The sequence below is a fragment of the Hyla sarda genome, chromosome 11 (assembly GCF_029499605.1).
Source record: "Hyla sarda isolate aHylSar1 chromosome 11, aHylSar1.hap1, whole genome shotgun sequence".
NCBI lineage: Eukaryota > Metazoa > Chordata > Amphibia > Anura > Hylidae > Hyla > Hyla sarda.
The window spans coordinates 18,472,428-18,498,969 of record NC_079199.1 but is presented as its reverse complement, the minus strand read 5'-3'; the positions used below and the strand labels follow the sequence as shown (position 1 = coordinate 18,498,969).

The 26,542-nt window shown below is 44.3% G+C and overlaps 1 protein-coding gene across 1 annotated transcript; it reads left to right on the top strand.

The window, feature by feature from the left end:
• Positions 1–1,236: 1,236 nt before the first annotated feature.
• Positions 1,237–14,506, top strand: DNAAF2 (dynein axonemal assembly factor 2). Its single transcript, XM_056545249.1, has 3 exons — positions 1,237–2,770; positions 9,991–10,137; positions 12,919–14,506. Exons 1-3 carry the CDS (start codon positions 1,316–1,318, stop codon positions 13,366–13,368), a joined length of 2,052 nt encoding a protein of 683 aa, XP_056401224.1. The 5' UTR covers positions 1,237–1,315; the 3' UTR covers positions 13,369–14,506.
• Positions 14,507–26,542: the final 12,036 nt, after the last annotated feature.

Sequence of the window (26,542 nt, the reverse complement as noted above, 5' to 3'; positions counted from 1 at the left end):
GGTGAAAAACCGTATTAAACCGTATGTTTTTATTTTTTTCATTGGGAGTCAGTGGGAACTGTACATAACCGTATGGTTCCATATGGTTTGCACTAGGGATCGACCGATATAGTTTTTTTAGGGCCGATACCGATAATCGGTGGACGTTAGGGCCGATAGCCGATAACCTATACCGGAATATCGGTATAAGTTATCGGCTATTTATCCCGCGGGCGCTTTAGATCAATGCACTGCAGTGGCTTTTGCGGTGCCATAGGCCGCCGCCGCCACCCGCTTCTCTCCCTCTACCTGTCAGGGTGGTTCGGGCCATCCATCCTTCCTGTAGTGTCCGACGACATTCCGGGTGGAGGGTGAACCGGTCCGGGCTGTCCTTCTCCGGGGGTCCTCTTCTCCACTCTAGGCAGGCTCCGGCCTAGTAACGCAGTATAGACGCCGCTACTCAGTGACGCACGTGCTCAGCGACGCACCTGACGTCACGGTGTAGCAGCGTCTATGCAGCGTACTAGGCCGGAGCCTGCCCGGAGTGGAGAAGAAGGACCCCCAGAGGACAGCCCGGACCGGTTCACCCTCCACCCGGAATGCCGCCGGTCACTACAGGAAGGATGGATGGCCCGGACCACCCCCATTACGGGGAAGTTTAATTTTTTTTATTGACTAGGAGGGTGGGCCCGACCGATATAGCGGTATGGGCAAAAATCCATACCGTGGGAGAAGAAAAAAAAAACGGTATTCGGTATCATTTTTCAAACCGTATACTGGTTAAAATTTGTACACACGTTTTGATACAGTTTAGTCCGGTTTTGAGGAATCCATTTTTCATCAAAAACCTGACACGGGAACTGTATTTCAAAAATGTGGTGTGAATGCACTCTAAAGGACCCCTTTAAGCATATTTCTGTTTCCCCTTCTGACTTTGATGTCCTATTATTGGACTGGGTCTCAGACTGGCAGCTCCTGCTGGGACATGACACTGCAGCAGCTGGAAGCTCATGTTATCAATAGCACAGGCGTCAGCTGTTGTAGGGCTCTGTACAGACACGTTACAGCAGCGCATTCCCATATCACAGCGATCTCCCATCATGCGCCTCCACTACGTGCAGCAGCACATGCTCCGCTATCTGCGACCGCGCTTCCTGTGTAAATAACCGCGATGCTATGAATCCCCATAGCAACCTGCCGACGCTTCCACCTCATTGGCTGAGCGGAGGGCTCCCGCCCCACGTGGTAACGCCTCGGCCAATCAGCGTCCGGTCGCGGATTCAGTCTGACTTCATCACTGCGCGCCCGTCTCCTAGGTGATCAGTAGTGGAGTAGAATGGCGACCAAGCTGGAGGAGCTCAACGTGACCTCGGAGGAGCTGCAGCGCTTCAAGGCCGCCTTCCAGGACGCCCGGTTCCGTGAGCTCTTCACCCAGTATGCTGAGGAGATCAGCGACCCCGAGAACCGGCGCCGGTACGAGCAGGAGATCACCGAGATGGAGCGGGAGAGAGGGATGGACGTGCAGTTTATCAATCCGCAGCCCGGCCATGTGCTGCGCACCAGTGTGAACGGGGAGCAGACGTGCTATCTGAACGTGTGTAGTAATCCTCTGGTCACCAAACCGCACTGTGTGCCCGGTACCGACAAGGACGGGCGGCCTGGACAGCACTGGAGCCTCCCCTGCACCCTGACCCCACCCAGAGAGGAGCTCAGCTCCGGGGGCAGTAAGGAGGTCATCTACGATGTGGTCTTCCACCCGGACACCTTGCACTTGGCCTGCAGGAATGACAAGTTCCTCTCCATGGTGGACCTCACCGCGCTCAGCACCGTGTCCCAGCAATTCAGTGTGGAACTGGACACCAGGAACGTGACAACGCTGAGCGAGAAGTATAAGGGGGTCCCGCAAGCTACCGTCATCCGCAAACCCCGTCCTGGGGTGACCCCTAAACCACAGGACCCCACCGACCCTCTCCGTTTCCCGTATCCCTACAGCGAGCCTGGAGAACAAAAGAGCGTGAAACATGGCCACCACCAGCCCACCAGGGCCCATGGCGATTGTAAAGCGCAATGTCAGGAGCCCACCGTGCCACACTACACCATCCGACACCGCTCCTACGTGGACATCCAGGACTACCGCAATGCCAGGGACTCTGCCCCCAGCCCGGTGCCCAAAGAGCTGGTTATCACAGTAGACATGCCCTTACTGGGGTCCGCGTCTGACGTCAACCTTCACATCGAAGGGAAGGAACTGAGCCTTGAATCCCATAGACCGGCCTATAAATTGCAGCTGAAGCTCCCGTACTTGGTGGAGGACAAGCACGGCACGGCCCAGTTCAATAAGACAATGAGGCAGCTGGTGATCACGGTGCCGGTGGTGCAGCCGGATCCTGTGTCGATGGTACAGCGGGATCCTATGCCGGAAGAAAACACAGAGACGACCACGGATGACGACCCCCAAAACTCCAAGCCCCAGGACCCCCCCGAATGCCCCATATTCACCTGCTCCCAGGATGCCACCTCATTGACCCTGATCATCCACGTGAAGGACATAGATGAGCACAGCATAACGTCTGAGGTCAGCAGCTACCAGTGCGAGATCCGCTTTGGCGTGAAGAACACCGGCGCCCCCTACGTTTTATTTGTGGAGTTCCTGCCGCAGTATAACCTCAACACGAACGACATCGCCGTCAACGTGTCTGAGGACAACATGGTCATCGAGCTCACCAAATCCTCTGAGTGCTTCGGGCTGTGGAAGAATCTCTACTTTGGCGTGAACAGCAATTCGCTGCAGGTATAAAAATTTTATAATATGATATTGGGGATAACCAAATAGAACAAGGTTTACCAACAAATGTGCCTCCAGCTGCTGCAAAACTACAACTCCCAGCATGCCCGGACAGCCTTCGGCTGTACGGGCATTGTGGGAGTTGTAGTTTTGCAACTGTCGGAAGCACCCTGTTTGGGAAACACCGACATAAGCAGCATGAATTGCCAAATTTTAATCTCAAGCATCCACAGTCGACTTGTTCTGTTTAGAAAGTCAATTTGCTTTCCAAGTGCTTCGATACCCTGGAGAAGCCATTGAACACTTCGGAAAGCAGAACTACTTTTTCTAGACCTAACAAATCTATCTTGATACTTGAGATCCAGATTTGGTGATAAGTACTGTACAGGCACTATAAGAGCTGTAGTCACTGCTACTGTAGGCACTATAAGATTTTATATTAACCCCCCGACCTACGATGGCCCCGACATATGATCAAATCGACATATGATGGCCTCTCAGAGGCCATCGCATGTCGATGTCAGCATCAACATACGATGCTTTTTTATGTCGGGGCCATCGCATTAAGTGCTGTCGGGCAGCGCAAAATGCTTAAGCTGCTGCCGGATAGCAGCTTAATGTTCCCCGTGTGGTGCGGTGAATATTACTTACCTCTCCACGATGCCCTTCGGGTCCAGCGCTGGTCCTCCGGTGTCTTCTCGGCCCTCTCCAGTGACGTCAATACGAAGCTGCGCACGCCGTCCCGTCATCCAATAGGAACGGCGTACGCAGTGGTGTAATGACGTCGCTACGTAGGCCCAGTAAGGCCTTGCGGAAGACAGAGGAGGACCGGAGAAGACCAGGAGAGCCCAGTGGAGGCCCGGGGACACCATCGGGAGCGGCGGAACGTGGTCCGGAGCGGCGGGTACAGGTGAGTACAGCTTCCTATACTTTACATTGCACGAATCCCTCAACATACCATGGATTCGAATTACCATCGTATGTTAAAGGACCACTGTATATACAATCTATCTCTATTATATATACATATACATATATATATATATATATATATATATATATATATATATATATATAGACATACTAGTAGTATATAGAGTAATATTTAATATTAAAATAGGTTTCCAAGAAAGGCTTTTGCTATGGACTATATTATATATAGAAAATAAATAATAATGTTGCACAATATATATAGATTAAATGTCCATAAGTCAATAGAACAGCCACCTATTGTACAGTGATACTGTTACTGTGTCCAACTGGATGGAGAATAAAGTTAGCAGATGTATTATTGAAGTAGATACAATGATGCCTGTAGTAACTTGATAATAGTTTGGTGCTCTGCATCACTCACCGCTACACAGGAAAGGACTCTGGGATGGTGGTCCAGCTAAGTGGCGGACTTCGTGGTGCAGACTGGCACGGCTGTGCAGCCGGCCCGATGGTGATGTCCGCGCGGCTTGTGGAATCCCGATGTCCTCCCCAGGTGGCACAGAATTGCGTCCGGCCATCTGATGGTATGGGATGCGGTATAGAGGCGGTGAGGGGGGATGCAGGAGAACAATTATGCAGACAGGCGGCGTCCTTGTCCCAAAACGGGGGTTTCCAGCTGTTGCAAATACAGGTCTTTTCTTTGAGTGGTCTGAGTTAAAGGGGTATTCCAGGAATTCGTTTTATTTGACTATGCTACAGGGGCTGTTAAGTTACTATAGTTCATAATATAGTGTCTGTACCTGTGTGTGACGGTTTTCTCAAAATTCTTCTGTGATTTTCACCCCAATAGTTTTTTTTTTTTTTTTAAACTGTATTTTTTTTTTTTTTTTATTAAAGAATTTTCATAATTATAAATCCAGCCAGGGAAAAACATAAGAGAAACAGTAGTTGGGCCGAAGCCCAGGAACAATCGATGCAAAACAAACAGCACATGAAGCTTGCAAGGGATAGAAGCAGGTTAGGCTAATACAACAACGGAGAGTGCTCCGCCAGCCCCTGTACAAACGGGGAAGCACAAAGACCTACAAAAAGGACCTGTCCACACATAAGGAAGTAGATATGTAAAGTCAGAGAAAAGACAAGAGAGTAAGAGAGAAGGGAAAGTCAAGGCGGCTGCCTGTCAGAAAAGCGATCCCATGGTTCCCAGACTGAAAGGAAGGAAGGGATAGAGATATTCAAGGAGGCCGTTAAATATGAGAACAAATCTCACGTATGCGAGACAACAGGTCAGACCCGGAGGGAGGGGGGGGGGGGTCCTCTTCCAACATTTAGCAATAAGGGTTTTAGCGGCCAAAACTATATGCATAAAAAGCTTAAACAGCTAGACAGAGCAGGATGAGAAAGATGAAGAAGGTAGAGAAGAAGGTCGAGGGGAACCAACACACCCAGAACCTCAGAGAGCAAACCCTGCACTTTATTCCAGTACAATGGTCCCTCAAGTTACAATATTAAGCGGTTCCAGGACGACCATTGTATGTTGAAACCATTGTATGTTGGGACCAGAACTCTATGGAAACCTGGTAATTGGTTCTAAAGGCACCAAAATATCATCCAAAAAAATAGGGAAAAGTGAGAATTAAAGAGAAATAAGTAGAAAACTAATACAGATAAAGAAAATCCTTACATATAAAAGTAAGAAAGATCTGCTGGGAGCTGTAAATCACTGTCTATGTCAGTGTTTCCCAAGCATGGAGCCTCCAGCTGTTGCAAAACTACAACTCCCAGCACGCCCGGACAGCCAAAGGCTGTCCGGGCATGCTGGGAGTTGTAGTTTTGCAACAGCTGGGGGCACCCTGCTTTTGAAACAGCAGAGAGGAGTTTCTTCGGGGTCCTGTACAGTACACACAGTGTCCTAAAAAAGTAACATGGAGCCGCCCTCACCTGGTGTCCAGAGGAGCAGGTAACCCTGGTACAGGTAAAGAGTACAGAACATGTAATACCTCCCTGTACTGTAGGAGGCGCTACCATACATCAGTCAGTGCATACACTTCAATAATACAGGGGTTTTACCAGTGAATGCCCATTCTGATTGGTCAGTTCTTCCGGCCATTGACACGTTTTGCAGATCTGCACTGTCTGTAGCATTGTAAGTTGAGTCTGGTTTCAAGTTACAATCGTCCAGAAAAGACCATTGTATGTTGAAACTATTGTATGTTGAGGCCATTGTAAGTTGAGGGATCACTGTAGTTCACTATACGAGGACAGGACCCGAAGATATGGAATACCGTGCCCATACCAACCCCACACCGCCAGCACTGAGGGGGGGGATGTCAGGGTTCAACCTATTCAATAGCTTCGGGGTATGATACCAAGCCATAAGCAATTTGTATTGGGTTTCCTTATAGGCCGTGCAGATGAATGCCTTCGAGGCCCTTTCCCAAATGACTTTCCACTGAGGGGCAGTAATGACAGTATCGAGAGCGTCTTCCCAACGGCCCATATAACTATGTGACCAATATTTATTTTTAACAGCATTCAAAATGACTCAGATTTTTCCCAGGTTGCAATGCGGCCGAGACCTGACTCACTAGTCAGCTGATGACAGGGAGCCTGTCTGCTTCAATGGGTGGAGGGATCGCTTGGTGGGAGAGATCAATCTGCAACTAATGCAACAGCTGTAGGCACCCTGATTGAAAACCACAGGTCTTTTGAATGGATGCAGCTCATTTATGTTTCAATGGGTGGCTGATGTGTGGGATGGAGGGAAATGGAATTATGGGATTTGTAGTCAAAAAAAGAAAACAGGAAATACCAGTTCACAAAAAGCTAGCCACAGTGTTATGGTAATCTCACAACATAGCCATTTATCCCCAAGACAAGCGCAGATCCTTCCTAAGCATGACCATTACTGTCTGCTAGGTACGTACTGAAATCACCTTATGGTGAAGAACCCCTTTAATAGTGTATATAGCAGCTAAACTCGTTTCGGTTTGACCCCTTCTTCAGTAGTGGTATATCCATATACTGATATACCGCTACTGAAGAAGGGGTCACCCAAAACGCGTTTAGCTGCTATATACCCTATTAACACAGACCACCCAAAGAAAAGACCTGTATTTGCATTTGCAACAGCTGGAACCCCACAGTTTTGGACCCCTGTCCAGGCGCGTGCGTTTAGCCACAAGGACGCCGTCTGTCTGCATCATTGTTCTCCTGCATCCCCCCTCACCGCCTCTATACCGCATCCCATACCATCAGATGTCCGGATGCAATTCTGTGCCACCTCGGGAGGACATCGGGATTCCACACGCGCGCGGACATCACCATCGGGCCGGCTGCACAGCCGTGCTAGTCTGCAGCACGAAGTCCGCCACTTCTGGACCACCATCCCGGAGTCCTTTCCTGTGTAGCGGTGAGAGGTGCAGAGCACCAAACTATTATCAAGTTACTACAGGCATCATTGTATCTACTTCAATAATACATCTGCTAACTTTATTCTCCATCCAGTTGGACACAGTAACAGTATCACTGTACAATAGGTGGCTGTTCTATTGACTTTTGGACATTTAATCTATATATATTGTGCAACATTATTATTTATTTTCTATATATGATATAGTTCATAGCAAGGGCCCTGCTTGGAAATCTATTTTAATTTTAAATAAATATTACTCTGTATACTACTAGTCTGTCATTACATATGTGTGTGTGTGTGTGTATGTATACCTATATAAATAGTTCTGTACCTTATTTTGTTTCTGTATTCTTTTTTTGGCACGAAGGGTTACATAGTTACATAGTAGCACATTCGCAGCTGTTTTTCCACATTTTATATTCCTCTTTTGGATTATGTTGTTACCCATTGAAGTCAGTGGGCAGCAACGTAATTTACTTGCGGATTCTCCGCTGCAGATGCTCTACATGTGACCCTACCTGAAGGTTATGTTCACACAGTGAAGATTCTGCTTTTCAGCTCAAATCCCAAGCAGAAAAGCATAATGTGGATTTACTGCAGGTTTGCGGAATTTTGAAACACAAATTTTGCTCGGATTAAGAGTCCTATTAACTGCAAATGTATAAGACCTGTCTTGTGGAATCGGAATAAGGAATTTCGGTGAAGAACGGTGCAGTTACCCATAGCAACCAATCAGGTTGCTTCTTTAAAGGGGTACTCCGGCACTTAGACATCTTATCACCAATCCAAAAGATAGGGGATAAGATGCCTGATCGCGGGGGGTCCTTAGGCTATGGTCACAGGGTGGAATGTCCAAGCAAAATTCAGTGTAAAAATTCAGCAAAATGCAGAGCACATTAGGGGAGATTTATCAGAGTGGTGCAGTTGCCTATAGCAACCAGATTACTACTTTCCTTTTTAAAGAAACCGATGAAAAATTAAAGGGGTACTCCGGTGCTTAGACATCTTATCCCCTATCTTGCACGCCGCACCCCGTTAAAATCAGTCCACTGTTCATCTAGGAATGCTTGGACCTGACACCCATAATGTGGTGGTCACCATCTTGCTGGAAAAACTCGGGGAACGTGCCAGGTCCGAGCATTCCTAGATGAACAATTTCCTGGAAAGTGGATTGGTCGTCGTGGGCCAGTGGAATGGCCCCCAAGGTCTCCCGATCTGACCCCCTTAGACTTTTATCTTTGGGGTCATCTGAAGGCAATTGTCTATGCTGTGAAGATACGAGATGTGCAGCACCTGAAACTATGGACACTGGAAGCCTGTGCTAGCATTTCTCCTGCGGTGTATATAGTAGTATATAGCAGTGTATACAGATACTGGAAGCCTGTGCTAGCATTTCTCCTGCGGTGTATATAGTAGTATGTAGCAGTGTATACGGATACTGGAAGCCTGTGCTGGCATTTCTCCTGCGGTGTATATAGTAGTATATAGTAGTATATACGGATACTGGAAGCCTGTGCTAGCATTTCTCCTGCGGTGTATATAGTAGTATGTAGCAGTGTATACGGATACTGGAAGCCTGTGCTAGCATTTCTCCTGCGGTGTATATAGTATATAGCAGTGTATACGGATACTGGAAGCCTGTGCTAGCATTTCTCCTGCGGTGTATATAGTAGTATATAGCAGTGTATACGGATACTGGAAGCCTGTGCTAGCATTTCTCCTGCGGTGTTGCTATCAGTGTGTGAAGAGTGGGAGAAGAGGGTTGCATTGACAATCCAACACAATGGGCAGCACGTGGTCAGAAACTTGTAAATAACTCATGAAAGAATAAAGTTATGTTAAGACCAAGCACATCATTGTTTTTCTTGTGAAATTCCCAATAAGTTTGATGTGTCACATGACCCTCTTCCTATTGAAAAAACAAAAGTTGGATTCAAAATGGCCGACTTCAAAATGGCCGCCATGGTCACCACCCATCTTGAAAAGTTTCCCCCTCACATATACTAATGTGCCACAAACAGGAAGTTAATATCACCAACCATTCCCATTGTATTAAGGTGCATCCATATAAATGTCCCACCCTGTAGTTTTGCCATAGCTGGAGGCACTTTGGTGGGGAGACACTGTCCTAGATCTAGATATACAGTAATCCCTCAATTTACAATGGCCTCAACATACAATGGTCTTTTCTGGACCATTGTAACATAAAACCAGACTCAACATACAATGTACAGATCTGTGAAATGTGTCAATGACTGGAAGAACTGACCAATCAGAATGGGCATTCACTGGTAAAACCCCTGTATTACTGAAGTGCATGCACTGACTGGTGTCTAGTAGCGCCCCCTACAGTACAGGGAGGTACTACAAGTTCTGAACTACTCTTGACCTGTATTACTGAAGTGTATGCACTGACTGGTGTCTAGTAGCGCCCCCTACAGTACAGGGAGGTATTACATGTTCTGTACTCTTTACCTGTGCCAGGGTTACCTGCTCCTTTGGACACCAGGTGAGGGCGGCTCCATGTTACTTTTTTAGGACACTGTGTACTGTACAGGACCCTGAAGAAGCTCCTGTCCTCTACATAGACAGTGACTACAGCTCCCAGCAGATCTTTATTACTTTTATATGTTTTATTGATTATTATTCTTTAATCCTCACTTTTTTCCTATTTTTGGATGACATTTTGGGGGATTCAGAACCAATTACCAGGTTTCCATAGAGTAATGGTCTCAACATACAATGGTCGCCCTGGAGCCAATTAATATAGTAACTTGAGGGACCACGGTTTATATTCCTGCCGCTTATTGTTAGTGAGTTACATTCATGTTATACAGGATGTTATTTGACACTTTTTTGTTTTCTTTTTATCCTGTAGGAAAGAAGGTTTATCAATGAGGAGAATGTTGCAGACTTCTTAGAGAATGGTTTACGCCATTCTACTATTCCATGGTCCACTCTGGAGGATCAGCCGCTGATAAATGTGCTGGACATAACAGACAGAAGAACCCAGATCCGGCTCAATGTAAGTGCCTGACCTAAGCTGTGGATGGAGTATATACACCTCTCACTGGATATGTATATAATAACTGAATAGTGGCTGATGTCACGAGTATCTATTACTGCTGCAGACCCGGGAGCCAAACTATGTTCAGTTTAATGCAGACCCTAAAACACAATGTAGGGGTATGTTCACATAGGACTTAAATGCTGCAGATTTGTTGCAAATGTTTCCAATATAAAATCTGCAGTGACTTTTCTGCAACATAATTTAGTCCTGTGTGAACATAGCTTTATACAGCACAGTGTAGTGTGGTGAGCCACGGGGTGTAAAGGTGAGGTGAATGGGGCAGATGGTATTAACCCATAAATGTTCGTGACGCCAGGGTGTGGTCTTTCCGATAACCCTCCCTAGTTAGGCAGGGCAAATAAGAGTCCAAGACCAGGTCAGGGTTAACTGTAGCTTTACTGAGGTAGACAGATGTTACAGTCTTTACAGCCAGGCCAGGATCCCAGAGAGGTGACCAGTAGCACAGGGGACCTCGCAGCTTGCTGGGACTTGCAGTGACTTTACAGACTTTAACACAGCCGTGCTGACTATAATAGACTTGACTGAGGATAGTGACAGCAGACAGAGATGACTTACTGACTTGTGGCTGTAATTTAGGCCCGAGGCCTCCAGATGTGCTTGACACTGGCTCTGAGACGTCTGGACTGGACCTGACCTCAGCAGAGAGAATCACAAGAGCAAAAGAGGCAGATTGCAGCTCCTCCCTTCCTTATAAAGGAGTCTGAGCAAGGAGCCCATAGGTCAAGCTGCAGGTCACCTGGTGCTCTCTGGGTAACTTAACATGTGACCACATTATCATGTGACTAACGCAAAGGTCCTTTATAAATAATACATGTTACACTATGGGGAAGACTCTGCAGGGAGCCCCTAGGACAATGAGGGACTCAACCTGACAGGACCCAAGTACTGTACAGGACTATATCCCGTACTGGGACATCACAGTAGTCCGATGTAACAAATGGAAGCAGGCAATGGCGGATGCCCCTATTCCATCCCAAACCATTCTTTTCCCTGTGGCAAAACTCCATGGCAGTATTGATTTAAAAAAATCCAATATATCATGAATTTATTTGTGCGGATTATAGTTTACTGTGATACAGATAAGTCAGAAATTCCGTAGTGTAAACCCGGTCTTGGTTTGGGTCTTACCGCTGTAATACGGATCCTGCAAAGCAAGGTTGTAATTACAAATAGTGTAGTACTTTGGGTTTTTAGCTAAAATCAGGAGTGGGACAGACACATAGGAAACTTTTTTATTTTTGTGTTTTGGACTAAATTATTGTCCAAAATGTGTGTGAACCCAGCTGCTTCTTCCAAAAACAGCACCACAATTGTCTTCAGGCTGTGTGTGAGATTGCAGTTCAGACCCCTTCATTTCAGTGTAGCTCAGGGGTCTCCAAACTGTGGACCTCCAGCTGCCAAATGGCTGTCCGTCCATGCTGGGAGTTGTAGTTTTGGTAACACAGCATGCCACGTATTGCTGTGTCTCTGTGCACAAATGAGCATCATGTTTCCAGATGGTTCCATTGTATTACCCTACTCGGCATCCAAAACCATTGCAAAATCTACTGCATGTCCAGTGACTGTTACACATGGGGGGGAGTATATCCTCGGACTGGACACAGATAAGCAATTTGCCCTAAGTATGTTCCAGGCTTCTGAACTGCATTCTCTGCTTTTTAGTTTTTGGCGATTTCTTTGTAGTGTCATCTTTACAGTATATGCCAGTGTTTCCCAATCAGGGTGCCTCCAGCTGTTGCAAAACTACAACTCCCAGCATTCCCGGACAGCCAAAGGCTGTCCGGGAATGCTGGGAGTTGTAGTTTTGCTACAGCTTGAGGCACCCTGATTGGGAAACACTGGTACATGCTCTGACCTTTTAAAAGGGTACTCCACTGAAACAATTTTCTTTTAAATCAACTGGTGCCAGAAAGTTAAACAGATTTGTAAATTACTTCTATTAAAAAATCCCAATCCTTCCAGTACTTATCAGCTGCTGTATACTACAGAGGAAGTTATTTTCTTTTTTTGAATTTCCTTTCTGCCTGACCACAGTGATCTCTGCTGACACCTCTGTCCATGTCAGGAACTGTCCAGAGCAGTTTGCTATGGGGATTTGCTCTTACTCTGGACAGTTCCTAAAATGGACAGAGGTGTCAGCAGAGAGCACTGTGGTCAGAAAGAAAGGAAATTAAAAAAGAAAATAACTTCCTCTGGAGCATATAGCAGCTGATAAGTACTGAAAAACATTTCTTTTTTTAATGGACTGGTGTCAGAAAGTTAAACAGATTTGTAAATTACTTCTAGTAAAAAATTTTTTTTTAATCCTTTCAGTACTTATGAGCTGCTGAAGTTGAGCTGTTCTTTTCTGTCTTAAGTGCTCTCTGATGACACCTGTCTCGGGAACTGCACAGAGTAGAAGAGGTTTCCTATGGGGATTTGCTTCTACTCTGGACAGTTCCCGAGACAGGTGTCATCAGAGAGCACTTAAGACAGAAAATAACTCAACTTCAGCAGCTCATAAGTACTGAAAGGATTAAGATTTTTTTTTAATAGAAGGAATTTACAAATCTGTTTAACTTTTTGACACCAGTACATTAAAAAAATAAATGTTTTCCAGTGGAGTACCCCTTTATCTCCCTGACCCTACAATGTTCCCCGGTAAGGTGTAACAGAATTAGCTTTTTCTTACTAAATAATGTATGGCTTTTTTTTTTTTTTTTTTTTCACCTGCAGAAACCTGAACTGGAAGAGGAACCTTATCCGACCTCTGGAGCACAAATTTCAGACATGAGGGAGGTAATGGAGCAGCTGAGCTGTCAGTCGGACAACACAGGCCTATCTGATGCCGGGGAAGCAGCCGAGGAGAGACGAAGCCCACACCTGGCAGTCCCATGTCACACCTCACCTGCTGCACACACTCCTGCCCAGACGCTGGGGGCAGATGACTCTGCAGAGAAGGATGAGGGTCTCTGCTTTAAGGAGATTACCCCCGCCACAGAACTTGATGAAGATGATCTGCCGCAGAGTGAGGGGCACACCCCGAGCACTGCGCCCCACCCTGCCAGCACAGAGCAGGTCCTAAAAGAAGTCAACCCCTCAGATGGCTCTGTCCAGGTCCTCTCCGACCACAGTACCCGATGTGCCTTCAAGTTTGAGAATGCCCTGTTGTTTGAGCTGGATTGATGTGTGGAGTTTAGTAGCACAATGTTGTATGTGTTGTGTTCTGTAGGTAGAGATGTTTTTGTACGTTCTGTCACTTCTTACAGGTTGAGTTTGATTTTTTTCTGTTTTGTATATTAAAACTAACCTATCATATGTATACAATGGAAGCAGTCGGTACTGTCGTGTGAAAGCACAGGATTTGGTGAAGGTCCGGGTGCTTATATCCTAATAATCGCTTGAACAGTCTTTCACCAACTGGGGTGCCTCCAGCTGTTGCAAAACAACTCCCAGCATGTGGCTGTCTTGGCATGCAGGGAGTTGTAGTTTTGCAATAGCTGGAGGCGGCCTGGGAAACACTGCAGGAATGAAGGAGCTATACAACAAGAGAGCCGGTGTTGTGACATATATACAACAAGAGAGCCGGTGTTGTGACATATATACAACAAGAGAGCCGGTGTTGGGACATATATACAACTAGAGAGCCGGTGTCGGGACATATATACAACTAGAGAGCCGGTGTCGGGACATATATACAGCTAGAGAGCCGGTGTCGTGACATATATACAGCTAGAGAGCCGGTGTCGTGACATATATACAGCTAGAGAGCCGGTGTCGTGACATATATACAGCTAGAGAGCCGGTGTCGTGACATATATACAGCTACAGAGCCGGTGTCGTGACATATATACAGCTACAGAGCCGGTGTCGTGACATATATACAGCTAGAGAGCCGGTGTCGTGACATATATACAACTACAGAGCCATTGTCGTGACATAAATACAGCTACAGAGCCGGTGTCGTGACATATATACAGCTAGATAGTCGGTGTCGTGACATAAATACAGCTAGGATCTCTCTGTGTTAGTGCTCTGGAGAATCTCTTCCTTCTCGTGATCAGCAGGGCGATCACCCAGATCCCTATGAATAACTATTTTCTCCTATGTGAGAGCTTTGGGATTTTGCACGATTTCTTTGGAGGAACATTGTATGTCAGGGTACTGTTAAACATGCAGATTTTTACTACCAATTGAGGTCAGTGGGCAGCAAAATCTAAGGGAACATTCACAAATGCGTATTTTTGCTGCCCATTGACTTCAATGGGCAGCATAATCTACTGAAGCAAATCTGCAGCAGAAAATATGCACGTGTAAATGTACCCTTAGTGGATCCCCCCAGCATGTATTATGCTGCGGATCCTCTGCTGAAGGACCGCTGTATGCTGCCTTTACAGGTGCCTGCTCAGAGCAGCAATACGCAGCTATGAGCAGACACACCGAAGCGATGGGTGTGTTGCTGCGCATGCGCGGTGTACTCGCGCATTGCAGCCGCTCCCCCTGCTCTATGAGCTAGGCAGAGAGCTGCAAGCATATCGCACATCGCTTCAGTGTGTCTGCTCGTAGCTGCGTATTGTGGCTGCTCCGAGCAGGCACCTGTGAAGGCAGAATACAGAGGCGCTTCAGCAGCAGATCCGCACCACAATACATGCTGGGGATCCGCTCGTGTGAACGTACCCTAAGGGTACATTCACACGTGCATATTTTATTTTTTTTACTATACATTTTTATTAAAGTTTTTCTAATACAAAGGTAGAACAACACAAGATACATATTAGGGCAATGTGTAAGTCAAAATAAAATACCTAGGAAATAAAAAAAACAAAAACAGGTAGTAAAGATATCTAGGTAATCAAGTGCAAAAATATCACTTACGTTATACGTGCATATTATCTGCTGCGGATTTGCTTCAGTAGATTATGCTGCCCATTGAAGTCAGTGGGCAGCAAAAATACGCATTTGTGAATGTACCCTTAGATTTTCCTGCCCCCACTGACCTTGTAGTTTTGGAAAGCCCCAAGGAGAACACTGCTTTTAGATATCTCTTGTTACATGTCTTATAGTAAATACTTTACTAGACAGGATTTTTTGGTATCTTTTCCTGGCACTCTGCCGATCCTCTGTTATCCCTTTTGGAAATTTGTGATTTGTCACGAACTTCTCGGCTCGGCAGTTGCTGACTTATCCTGCATAAATGAGTTCAGCTTTCCGGTGCTCCCGTGGGCTGGAAAAGGTGGATACAGTCCTAGGAGACTCTTTCCTAGGACTGTATCCACCTTTTCCAGCCCACCGGAGCACCTGAAGGCTGAAATAATTTATGCAGGAAAAGTCATCAACTGCCGAGCCGAGAAGTTCGTGACGAATCGAATTTACTGTAAGTTCACTCATCTCTAATATGTGTAATAGAGAACTATATATTTATGCCCATACACAAGGGGACTATCCACTGGCAAAGCACACCTTATTGACTGGTATAGCAACACCTAGTAGTCGATTTATTCATAAATTTCCAGGAGGAATAACAGAGGAACGTTAGGGCAGAGTGCCAGCATTGTAATTGCATGGGGAAAACAAGTAGGTATCGTATATGTCAGGAAAATATATATAATAAATCACATAAAGCCTTATAGTTAGTCCCAGTACATGGATAGGACTGCACTGCTGCCTGTTTCTTTTAGAGCAAGGTTTCCCAATCCATTGTGCCTCCCGCTGTTGCAGAACTACAACTCCCAGCATGCCCGGACAGCCTTCGGCTGTCCGGGCATGCTGGAAGTTGTAGTTATGCAACAGCTGGAGGCACGCTGGATTGGGAGACACTGTTTTAGAGGATGGTTGTACCTCTATCCTAAATTACCGGTTTGTGTGCCAAAGAGATGGGGCCTGCGGGGCTCATAGTTGTATTTATTTCTGTGCCAGGTTTCAGCAGTAATGTGTTCTGCTGGGATCTGGTCCAAACTTTGGCAAAGACGGAATATTCAGCAACTATCTGACTATAAACAAACCCATTGTAAGAATTGTTGTTTCCTTGTTGCAGATAAAAGTAAGAAAAAAAAAAATTATTGTATTTAGTCTTTTTATAAGCCAGAAACTGACCATGGAAGGAACATGACTCAAGCAGCTCCACCATATACGCCTTAAAGGGGTACTCTGGTGGAATTTTTTTTTTTTTTTAATTAATTTTTTTTTTAATCTGCTGGTGCCAGAAAGTTTAACAGATTTGTAAATTACTTCCATTAAAAAAATCTTAATCCTTCCAGTACTTATCAGCAGCTGATAAGTACTGGAAGGATTATCAGCAGCTGATAAGTACTGGAAGGATTAAGATTTTTTTTTTTTAATGGAAGTAATTTACAGAGGAAATTATTTTCTTTTTGGAACACAGAGCTCTCTGCTGATATCATGAGCACAGTGCTCTCTGCTGACATCTCTGTCCATTTTAAGAACTGTCCAGAGTAGGAGAAAATCCCCATAGCAAACATATGCTGCTCTGGACAGTTCCTAAAATGGAAAGAGATGTCAGCAGAGAGCACTGTGCTCGTGATGTCAGCAGAGAGCTCTGTGTTCCAAAAAGAAAATAATTTCCTCTATAGAATTCAGCAGCTAATAAGTACTGGAAGGATAAAACATTTTAACAGAAGTCATTTACAAATCTGTTTAACTTTCTGGCACCAGTTGATTTAAAAAAATAGAAGAAAAAAAAGGTTCCTCCGGAGTACCCCTTTAAAACATTTCGGTGTGTATATAGCCAGCTTTAGGCCACTTACTGCAGGTGCGAGTTGCGACCCAACAGTGATCTGTGATACTATATGTCATTAGACCCATGGTGGGATCGGGATGTAAGTTTATATGCGCATTACAAATACATGTGAATAATGTCTTAGGCTGGGTTCACACTACGATTTGTAACTACGGTTCCGGTGCCTGTGCTGGGAGCTGTAGTTTTGCAGCAGTTGCCGATTGGATTCCGCTATGTCAGTGGTCTCCAAACTGTGGACCTCCAGATCTTGTAAAACAAGTTGGTTTCCAGCATCTGGAGGTCCACAGTTTGGAGACCAGTTTGCTACATACTATACAATTTACAGTAGACCCATTATCCAAAGGTGTCTGAAACTGGGTCCAATTGTGTTGAAGCACTTAAAGGGGTACTCCCGTGGAAACCCTTTTTTTTTTTTTTTTTTTTTTTTTTAAATCAACTGGTGCCAGAAAGTTAAACTGATTTAACTTGAGCAATCGAGCCCCTATCTCACTGATCCGTGCACAGCTATGGCTTTACAGGGATCAGCATAAGAGATCAGTGTGTGCAGTGTTATAGGTCCCTATGGGAGCTATAACACTGCAAAAAAAAAAAAAAAAATGTTAAAGGGGTACTCCACTGGGAATTTTTTCCTTTTTGTTTTTAATCAACTGGTGCCAGAACGATTAAAAATATTTGTAATTTAAAAAAGAGTTGTGCAGCTCACAATTTGTAATTTACTTCTATTTAAAAATGTTAATCCTTCCAGTACTCATCAGCTGCTGTATGCTCCACAGGAAGTTCTTTTCTTTTTGAATTTCCTTTCTGTCTGACCACAGTGCTCTCTGCTGACACCTCTGTCCATCTTAGGAACTGTCCAGAGCAGGATAGGTTTGCTATGGGGTTTTGCTTGTACTCTGGATAGTTCCTAAAATGGACAGAGATGTCAGCAGAGAGCACTGTGGTCAGACGGAAAGGAAATTCTAAAAGAAAAGAACTTCCTGTGGAGCATACAGCAGCTGATGAGTACTGGAAGGATTACAATTTTTAAATAGAAGTAAATTACAAATTGTGAGCTGCACAACTCTTTCTATTTTTAAAATTACAAATATGTTTATCTTTCTGGCACCAGTTGATTTAAAAAAAAAAAAAAAAAAAAAGTTTCCCAGTGGAGTACCCCTTTAACTTTTATTTTTTCACTTTTTTTTTTTTTTTTTTTTTTAATGCAGTGTTATAGCTCCCCTAGGGACCTATAACATGGCACACACTGATCTCTTATGCTGATCCCTGTAAACCCATAGCTTTGCACGGATCAGTGAGAGAGGGGCTCGATTGCTCAAGCCTGTAGCTCAGGCTTGGAGCAATCAAACCCCGATCGGATGCCGCGGAGACAGGTAAGGAGACCTCCGCCTGTGTCCCAGCTGATCGGAACATCGCGATTTTATCGCGTTGTCCCGATCAGCCCGACTGAGCTGCCGGGAAGTGTTTACTTTCACTTTCAGACGTGGCGGTCAACTTTGACCGCCGCGTCTGAAGGGTTAATAGCACACGGCACAACGATCGGTGTCGCGCGCTGTTAGCCCAGGGTCCTGGCTATGAATAGAAGCCGGGACTGACCCGGTGTGATGCAGGGTCACGGCGTGACCCCGTTTTAAACACCGGGCTCAGGGCGAACAGGTACGCCCTGAGTCCTTAAGGATCGGGGATGCAGGGCGTATGCATACTCCCTGCATCCCCAAGAGGTTAAAGGTGTACTCCGGTGTAAATTATTATTTTTTTTTTTATCAACTGGTGCCAGAAAGTTAAACAGATTTGTAACTTACTTCTATTAAAAAATCTTAATCCTTTTTAGCAGCTGTATGCTATACTGAAAATTATTTTCTTTTTGAATTTCTTTTTTTTTGTCTTGTCCAGTGTTCTCTGCTGACACCTGATGTCCGTATCAGGAACTGTCCAGAGCAGGAGAAAATCCCCATTGCAAACCTATCCTGCTTTGGACAGTTCCTGACACGGACAGAGGTGTCAGCAGAGAGCACTGTGGACAAGACAAAAAAGAAATTCAAAAAGCAAAGAATTTCCTCTGTAGCATACAGCTGCTAATAAGTACTGGAAGGGTAAAGATTTTTTAATAGAAGTAATTTATAAATCTGTTTAACTTTCTGGCACCAGTTAATTTAAAAAATAAAATGTGTGTAAATAAAGGGAAATAGGAGAAGACAAAAACTGGAGAGAAAAGAAAGAAATAATAATAATAAAAAAAAGTAAAGTAACAGGGTTGGATACAGGTATTGACATGGGCGTCACTACAAAAGAATTCTCCTTTGTAAAGTTGCTGGTTGATGATCAGGCCGCTTTCCAGCAGAACATAGAGCGCACACTCAGCAGGTGGGATACGACAGATTTATTGGAGCTTTTATCCCGGACATAACTTCCTCCATCGATCAAAGCCGAATAAATATAATTTGACAGCTGCATTAAGGTAACGTCACCTGTAATAGATCTTCGCTGTCAGCGCGTTAAGCCCTGGGTGTGCTGTCGCTTCCTGGTGCCTCAGGTAATACAAAAGCGTTCGCGTTCGGCTCACCTGTCTGCCGTATAGTTCTGAACAATTACTCAATGTATATGTCACTTATAGAATTAAGATCACGCCGTGTACAATTGCCTGCAGTATTTATTTTACGTGTGTATTTTCCTCCATTATTGGCCATAAAATGCCCACAGAAAACTCACTTAAGAAGAAGTCTAAAAATACTGAAGCAGCAAACTTTGTTAAAGGGGTTCTCCGGTGCTTAGACATCTTGTCCCCTATCCAAAGGATAGGGGATAAGATGCTTGATAGCGGGAGTCCCGCCGCTGGGGACCCCTGTGATCTTGCACGCAGCACCCCGTTTATAATCAGTCCCCGGAGCGTGTTCGCTCCGGGTCTGATTACCGGCGACCCCAGGGCCAACTGCGTGTGACGTCACGCCCCCTCCTGTAGGCTTGCATTGAGGGGCGGAGTGTGACATCACATGGCGGAGGTGTGACATCACACGCCGTCGGCCCTGTGGTCGCCGGTAATCAGACCCGGAGCGAACACGCTCCGGGGACTGATTATAAACGGGGTGCCACGTGCAAGATCACGGGGGTTCCCAGCGGCGGGACTCCTGCGATAAGGCATCTTTGGATAGGGGATAAGGTGTCTAAGCACCGGAGTACCACTTTAAAGTCGAAAGATGTGTCTCAACTTTTGGCCTCCGCTGTAGATGGTTTGATGTTAAGGGAGTACTCCGGCAAAAATTTGCAAAAAGCTGATCATGGGGCTCTGACCACTGGGTTACCCACCCCGTTTCAGTGAGGAGTGAGTGGTGTCTACCGGCACGCGCTCCATTCATATATATGGGAGCGCTGATGATGCCCGAGTGTTGGACTCCGGTCCTTTTGGCGCTCCTCACTGAGGGCCGGTCCTGTCCCCATGATCACCTAGCGCTTGGACCCCCACGATCAGCTACTTTTCCCCTATCCTGTGGTTAGGGGATAAGTTAAATATTCTAGTTTTGTATCGCTGGAGATCTCCTTTGAGCTGTAATCTTGGCGCAAAATCCAACATGTGCCACCGCTCTGCCCGACCTGAACTTTATACAGTCCTGAGAAATATTTACTCTGTATTGTCTGTCCGGTCATCTACTCGCACTTGGCAGCAGTTCTGTATGTCAACTGGCGCCAGAAAGTTAAACAGATTTGTAAATGACTTCTATTAAAAATTCTTAATCCTTCCAGTACTTCTTAGCGGCTGTATAATGCAGAGGAAGTTATTTTCTTTGTTGATTTCTTTTCTGTCTGTCCACAGTGCTCTCTGCTGACATCTCTGTCCATTTTAGGAACTGTACAGAGCAGGAGAACATCCCCCATAGCAAACCTATGCTGTACAGTTCCTAAAATGGACAGCAGAGAGCACTGTAGACAGACAGAAAATAAATCCAAAAAGAAATTAATTTCCTCTGAAAAAAATGTTTTCCACCGGAGTACCCCTTGTACGATGCCCTGATCCTGTTTACAGCTTCTTGATAGGCCCTTCTGTTCCCAAGATATGATTTTTTTAAATTATTTTTTTTTAGTTTGTCTGACAATTCATGGGCGTGGACTTAATTTTAATATTTGCCCTGATGGGCGGGGTTATACAGTCGGGGGTGGGGGGGGTGTATTAGGCATACACTCCCCTCAGTGCACAACATTCACACTCCTGACTGTATAATCCCGCCCATCACCTGATAGTCACGCCCATTTCTCAGGAATGGAGGGGGAGTATCAAGAAGCGGTAAAAAGTCATGTGATCAGGGCACCCTAGGCTATTTAATAGTAGTAAAATCTCAATTTTTGGGGTTTTGGCCACAGATCCACTTTAAACATGTTCAATCTTCCACTGGACTCCAAATCCGCGGCTGAAGTTCAGTCACGAAACTTCCGACGTGTGAACTGAGCGCCACAAAACCTATTGAAACCAGTTGGGCCTGTGGTGCAAGTCAGAATCTGCACAGAATTTCTGTAGTGTGAACAGGGTCTTAGGGTGGATTCACAAACAGCATCTGAATTGACAGTGATCATGTAGATTAGAGCAATTCGGGTGAGACAATGTCAGTGAATGCAGTACGAGGATAGTTGTTGGCACATCCAGCGCTCGCTCCTCTTCCATCATGTGGCGGCTTTATCACCTCGGGGTCAGGACGTTACGTTCTTGCAGCTCTTGTTTATTTTTACAGCTACAGATTTCTGGTTATCACTTCCTCTTCTATTTCATGTTGAAGCTGCATTATTACATTTTAGTTTTTCTTCTAATTTAATTATAACAGACTTTTTAAGGGCCATTAAAGGGGTACTCTGGTGAAAAACATGATTTATTTATTTTTTTAAATCAGATTTGTAAATGACTTCTAATAAAAAGCTTTATCCTTCCAGCACTTTTTAGCAGCTGTATGCTACAAAGGAAATTCTTTTATTTTTTAATTTAGTTTTTGTGTTGTCCACAGTGCTCTCTGCTGACACCTGATGCCCCGATCAGGAACTGCCCAGAGCAGGAGAAAATCCTCATAGCAAACCTATGCTGCTCTGGACAGTTCCTGACACGGACAGAGGTGTCAGCAGAGAGCACTGTGGACAAGACAAAAAAAGAAATTCAAAAAGCAAAGAAAGTGCATGTTCTGCTATGAAGCAGTGATCTGCAACCTGTGGCTCTGCAGCTGTTGCAGAACCACAGGTTACAGATTACTGTTATAGAGGAAGTATTTTACATTGTAGTTCCCTGGTCATCCACTAGGGAGGCACTGTAGAGCTGCCGGGGTTACCTATAGCCCCAGCAGGGTAATTTGGGGAATGTAGCTGGATCAGAGTATCTTCAGCATGTTGTGTGCTGAGACTGACAAAATTCATCAGAATATTGCGTATGTCAGTTCAGTGCCAGAATGTTTGAGATCTGGGAGTGTTTTGTAACTTTTTGGTCCAGATCTTCTGCCGTCAGCAGATTTTTCTTTTTGTAATTGTCTGGGTTGTGACGTGTCTATTTTTGCCTTTCTGGCACTCTAGAGAGGGGGTCGCACAGAAAGAAAAAAAAAAAACCTGCAAGGATGAGCAGAAAAAATGACTCCTAAAAAAAACTCATAAGTAAGACCCTGTTTTGCCTATGGGCACATCAATCTTAAAAGGGGTATTCAAGGAAAAAAATATATATATCAACTGGCTCCAGAAAGTTAAACAGATTTGTAAATTACGTCTATTAAAAAATCTTAATCCTTCCAATAATTATCAGCTGCTGAAGTTGAGTTCTTTTTGATCTGGCAACAGTGCTCTCTGCTGCCATCTCTGCTTGTCTCGGGAACTGCACAGAGTAGAAGAGGTTTGTTATGGGGATTTGCTTCTACTCGGGACTGTTCCCAAGACAGCTATCATCAGAGAGCACTTAGACAGAAAAGAACAACTCAACTTCAGCAGCTCATAAGTACTGAAAGGATTAATATTTTTATTTAATAGAAGTAATTTACAAATGGGTTTAACTTTCTGGAGCCAGTTGATATATAAAAAAGAATGTTTGTTCCTGGATAACCCCTTTTAGGGTGCGTTCACACACTATTACTAGCAGACAGTCCGCAATAGTGTCAGATTTGCCGACTTTCCACGGACCCATTCAAATGAATGGTAGCGGAACTCGCAGCGCGTTTCCTGCTGCGGGAAACCCGCTGCTAGTTACTAGCATGTAAACGCACCTTTAGGCTAAGTTTCCACGTGTTTTTTTTTTCTGGCAGTTTTTGAGCCAAAGCCAGAAGTGGATCCATAAGGAATAGGACATATAAAGGAAGGACTTATACTTCTCCTCCCTTATGGATCCACTTCTGACTTTGGCTCAAAAACTTCCAGAAAAAAAACCAAGTGGAAACTTAGCCTAAAGCAGGTCTACATATGTTGATAAATGTGGAGATGTATAGTGTCAAAACCCAGTGCAAAGCTAGGGCTACATAACCTGCCTGCGTCACACCTAATGAAAGTGAATGCTTTTGTAGCAAGCTGCCATGACCAGACAGACGGCGGAAATCTATAATGCGATGCCGATATTATACAGCCCTATCTAAAATCCTAAGGAGGCGGCAGAATTAGGCTTTCCTATACAAGATCACTCCTTTTGGGAGGCCGTGAGGGGGACACTATGGGAGCAGAGCTGTTGCAGGGTATTTCCTGATCGGAGGAAATTCCCCTAATGTCCGTGGGGGAGATTTATCAAGACCCGTCCAGAGGAAATGTTGTGCAGTTGCCCATAGCAACCAGATCGTTTCATTTTTAACAAGGCCTCTGCAAAATGAAAGAATTCTGATTGGTTGCTATGGGCAACTGGGCAACTTTCCCTTTGCACAGGTTTTGAGAAATCTCCCCCCATATGCGCAGTGGACAGTGTCCTGTGTGGACATTCCCTTTTAAATCAACCATTTTTCTGGCAGAGGTATTCCGCACCCCCCTGATATGTTTTATTCTCTGTCTGGATCCTGATCTGTTTAAATCATAGCAGGCACTGGATTCAATGAACTCGAACAGATTATCCAGAAGTAAACTGACCCCCGATTGACCGATGGCCACATCCTTCCTTACTCAGACTTCCTGGGATAGAATTATTTTGGTTATGTGATAAGAGCTGCTGAAAGTTCCTGAAATACACAAATCTATTGCTTGTTTATCAACTACATATTGATCTTTGCCTTCAAAATTGCTGTAAAAATATATTCAATTGACATCATATCCTCAGGATAAGTCTGGAAAACCCCTACAGGGCAGAAGCTCTGCCGTATATAATGTATAGTTGACTCATCCTGGCCAGTGACTATTCAGCCAGACTCCCTCATGCATATTAAAGGGGTACTCCGGTGGAAATTTTTTTATTTTTTTTGGTAAATTACTTCTATTAAAATTTTTTTAATCCTTCCAGTACTTATTAGTTGCTGAATACTACAGAGGAAAATATTTTCTTTTTGGAGCACAGTGCTCTCTGCTGACCTCTGCTGTCCATTTTAGGAACTGTCCAGAGCAGCATATGTTTGCTATGGGGATTTTCTTCTACTCTGGACAGTTCTTAAAATGGACAGAGATGACAGCAGAGAGCACTGTGGTCGTGATGTCGGCAGAGAGCTCTGTGTTCCAAAAAGAAAATAATTTCCTCTGTAGTATTCAGTAGCTAATAAGTACTGGAAGGATTAAGATTTTTGAATAGAAGTAAGTTACAAATCTGTTTAACTTTCTGGCACCAGTTGATAAAAAAAAAAAAAAAAAAAGTTTTCCACCGGAGTACCCTTTCATCACCCCCCTTTTCCCATAAAAATAAACATGTGGTAACGCCGCTTGCGGAAATGTCCGAACTATAAAAATATATAGTTAATTAAAATCGCACGGTCAATGATGTATGCGCAAAAAAATTCCAAAGTCCAAAATAGCGTATTTTTGGTCACTTTTTATATAATGAAAAAATGAATAAAAAAGCGATCAAAAAGCCCGATCAATACAAAAATGGTACCGATAAAAACTTCAGAACACGGTGCAAAAAAGGAGCCCTCATACCGCCCCATATGCGGAAAAATAAAAAAGTTATAGGGGTTGGAAGATGACAATTTTTAACATAGAAATTTTCCTGCATGTAGTTATGATGTTTTTCCAAAGTACAACAAAATCCAACCTATATAAGTAGGATATCATTTTAACTGTATGGACCTACAGAATAATGATAAGGTGTCATTTTTACCGAAATATGCACTGCGTAGAAACGGAAGCCCCCAAAATTAAATTGAAATTTTTTCTTCAATTTTGTCGCACAATTTTTTTTCCGTTTCGCCGTTGATTTTTGGGTAAAATGACTAATGTCACTGCAAAGTAGAATTGGTGGCGCAAAAAATAAGCCGTCATATCAAGCGTTAGGATTTTTAGAAGATGATGAGGAAAAAAATGAAAATGCAAAAATGGAAAAACGCTGTGTCCTTAAGGAGAAAATAGGCTGAGTCCCTAAGGGGTTAATCTGTAACATACTTTTTTTTTTTTTTTTTTTACATTTTTCTTGCTACCAGGTTTTGCATAGAGTTTCGTTCCCCAACCACCCGGAAGTGGTGGTTCCACCCCAAACTGTATTGTATTTCTGGAGGAGAGAACAGATATTGAAACCACTAGTCTCACAATCTTCTGAAGTTAAAGAGACAGCGCAGCATTCAGACGAAGGTGGTGGTGGGGGGGAGAAATTATGTTCTTTCCTAGCACATTTCTGAGATGTTGAACATCAGATCACATAGGTCAGTGTTTCTCAACCAGGGTGCCTCCAGCTGTTGCAAAACTACAACTCCCAGCATGCTGGGAATTGTAGTTTTGCAACAGCTGGAGGAACCCTGTTTGGGAAACCTAGACCTAGGGTTAAGTAAATCTGCAGCAATTATACCGTGATATTGAGTGCATATAACCGCAACCCCCTCCCACCATTCCGTACCCAATCTCTCTATAATCTGTGTTAAAAAACAAAACAAAACACGAGAACAATTTCCTCATCAATTCGCCTCGAATATCAGAAAAACTCCACTGGAAATTGACTTTAATCATGAAAACCGATCCCCTAAATCACCAACCTCCCCCTCACGCCACGTGCGGCAAAACATAACTAGTGCCTCTGCCCGAGCTGCTATAGTAACACTATGTCCTCGCCAACTCGTGTGACCAACCTGCCCAGTGCCAGGTAAGAGAACAGCGAGCAAAATAAAACATTTATATTTTATATATTAAATTTACATATATATATTAAAAAAAAAAAAAAAACCATTATATATATACACACATATATATATATATATATATATATATATACATATACACATACATACATACATACATACATACACACACACACACAGTCATGGCCGTAAATGTTGGCAGCTAATTGGACAAAATGTCACACCAAACTCCATCAATGGTTTGGACAAAATTATTGGCACCCTTAAATTAATATTTGGTTGCACACCCTTTGGAAAAAATAACTGAAATCAGTATCTTCCTATAACCATCAATAAGCTTCTTACACCTCTCAGCCGGAATGTTGGACCACTCTTCCTTTACAAACTGCTCCCGGTCTCTTATTGGAAG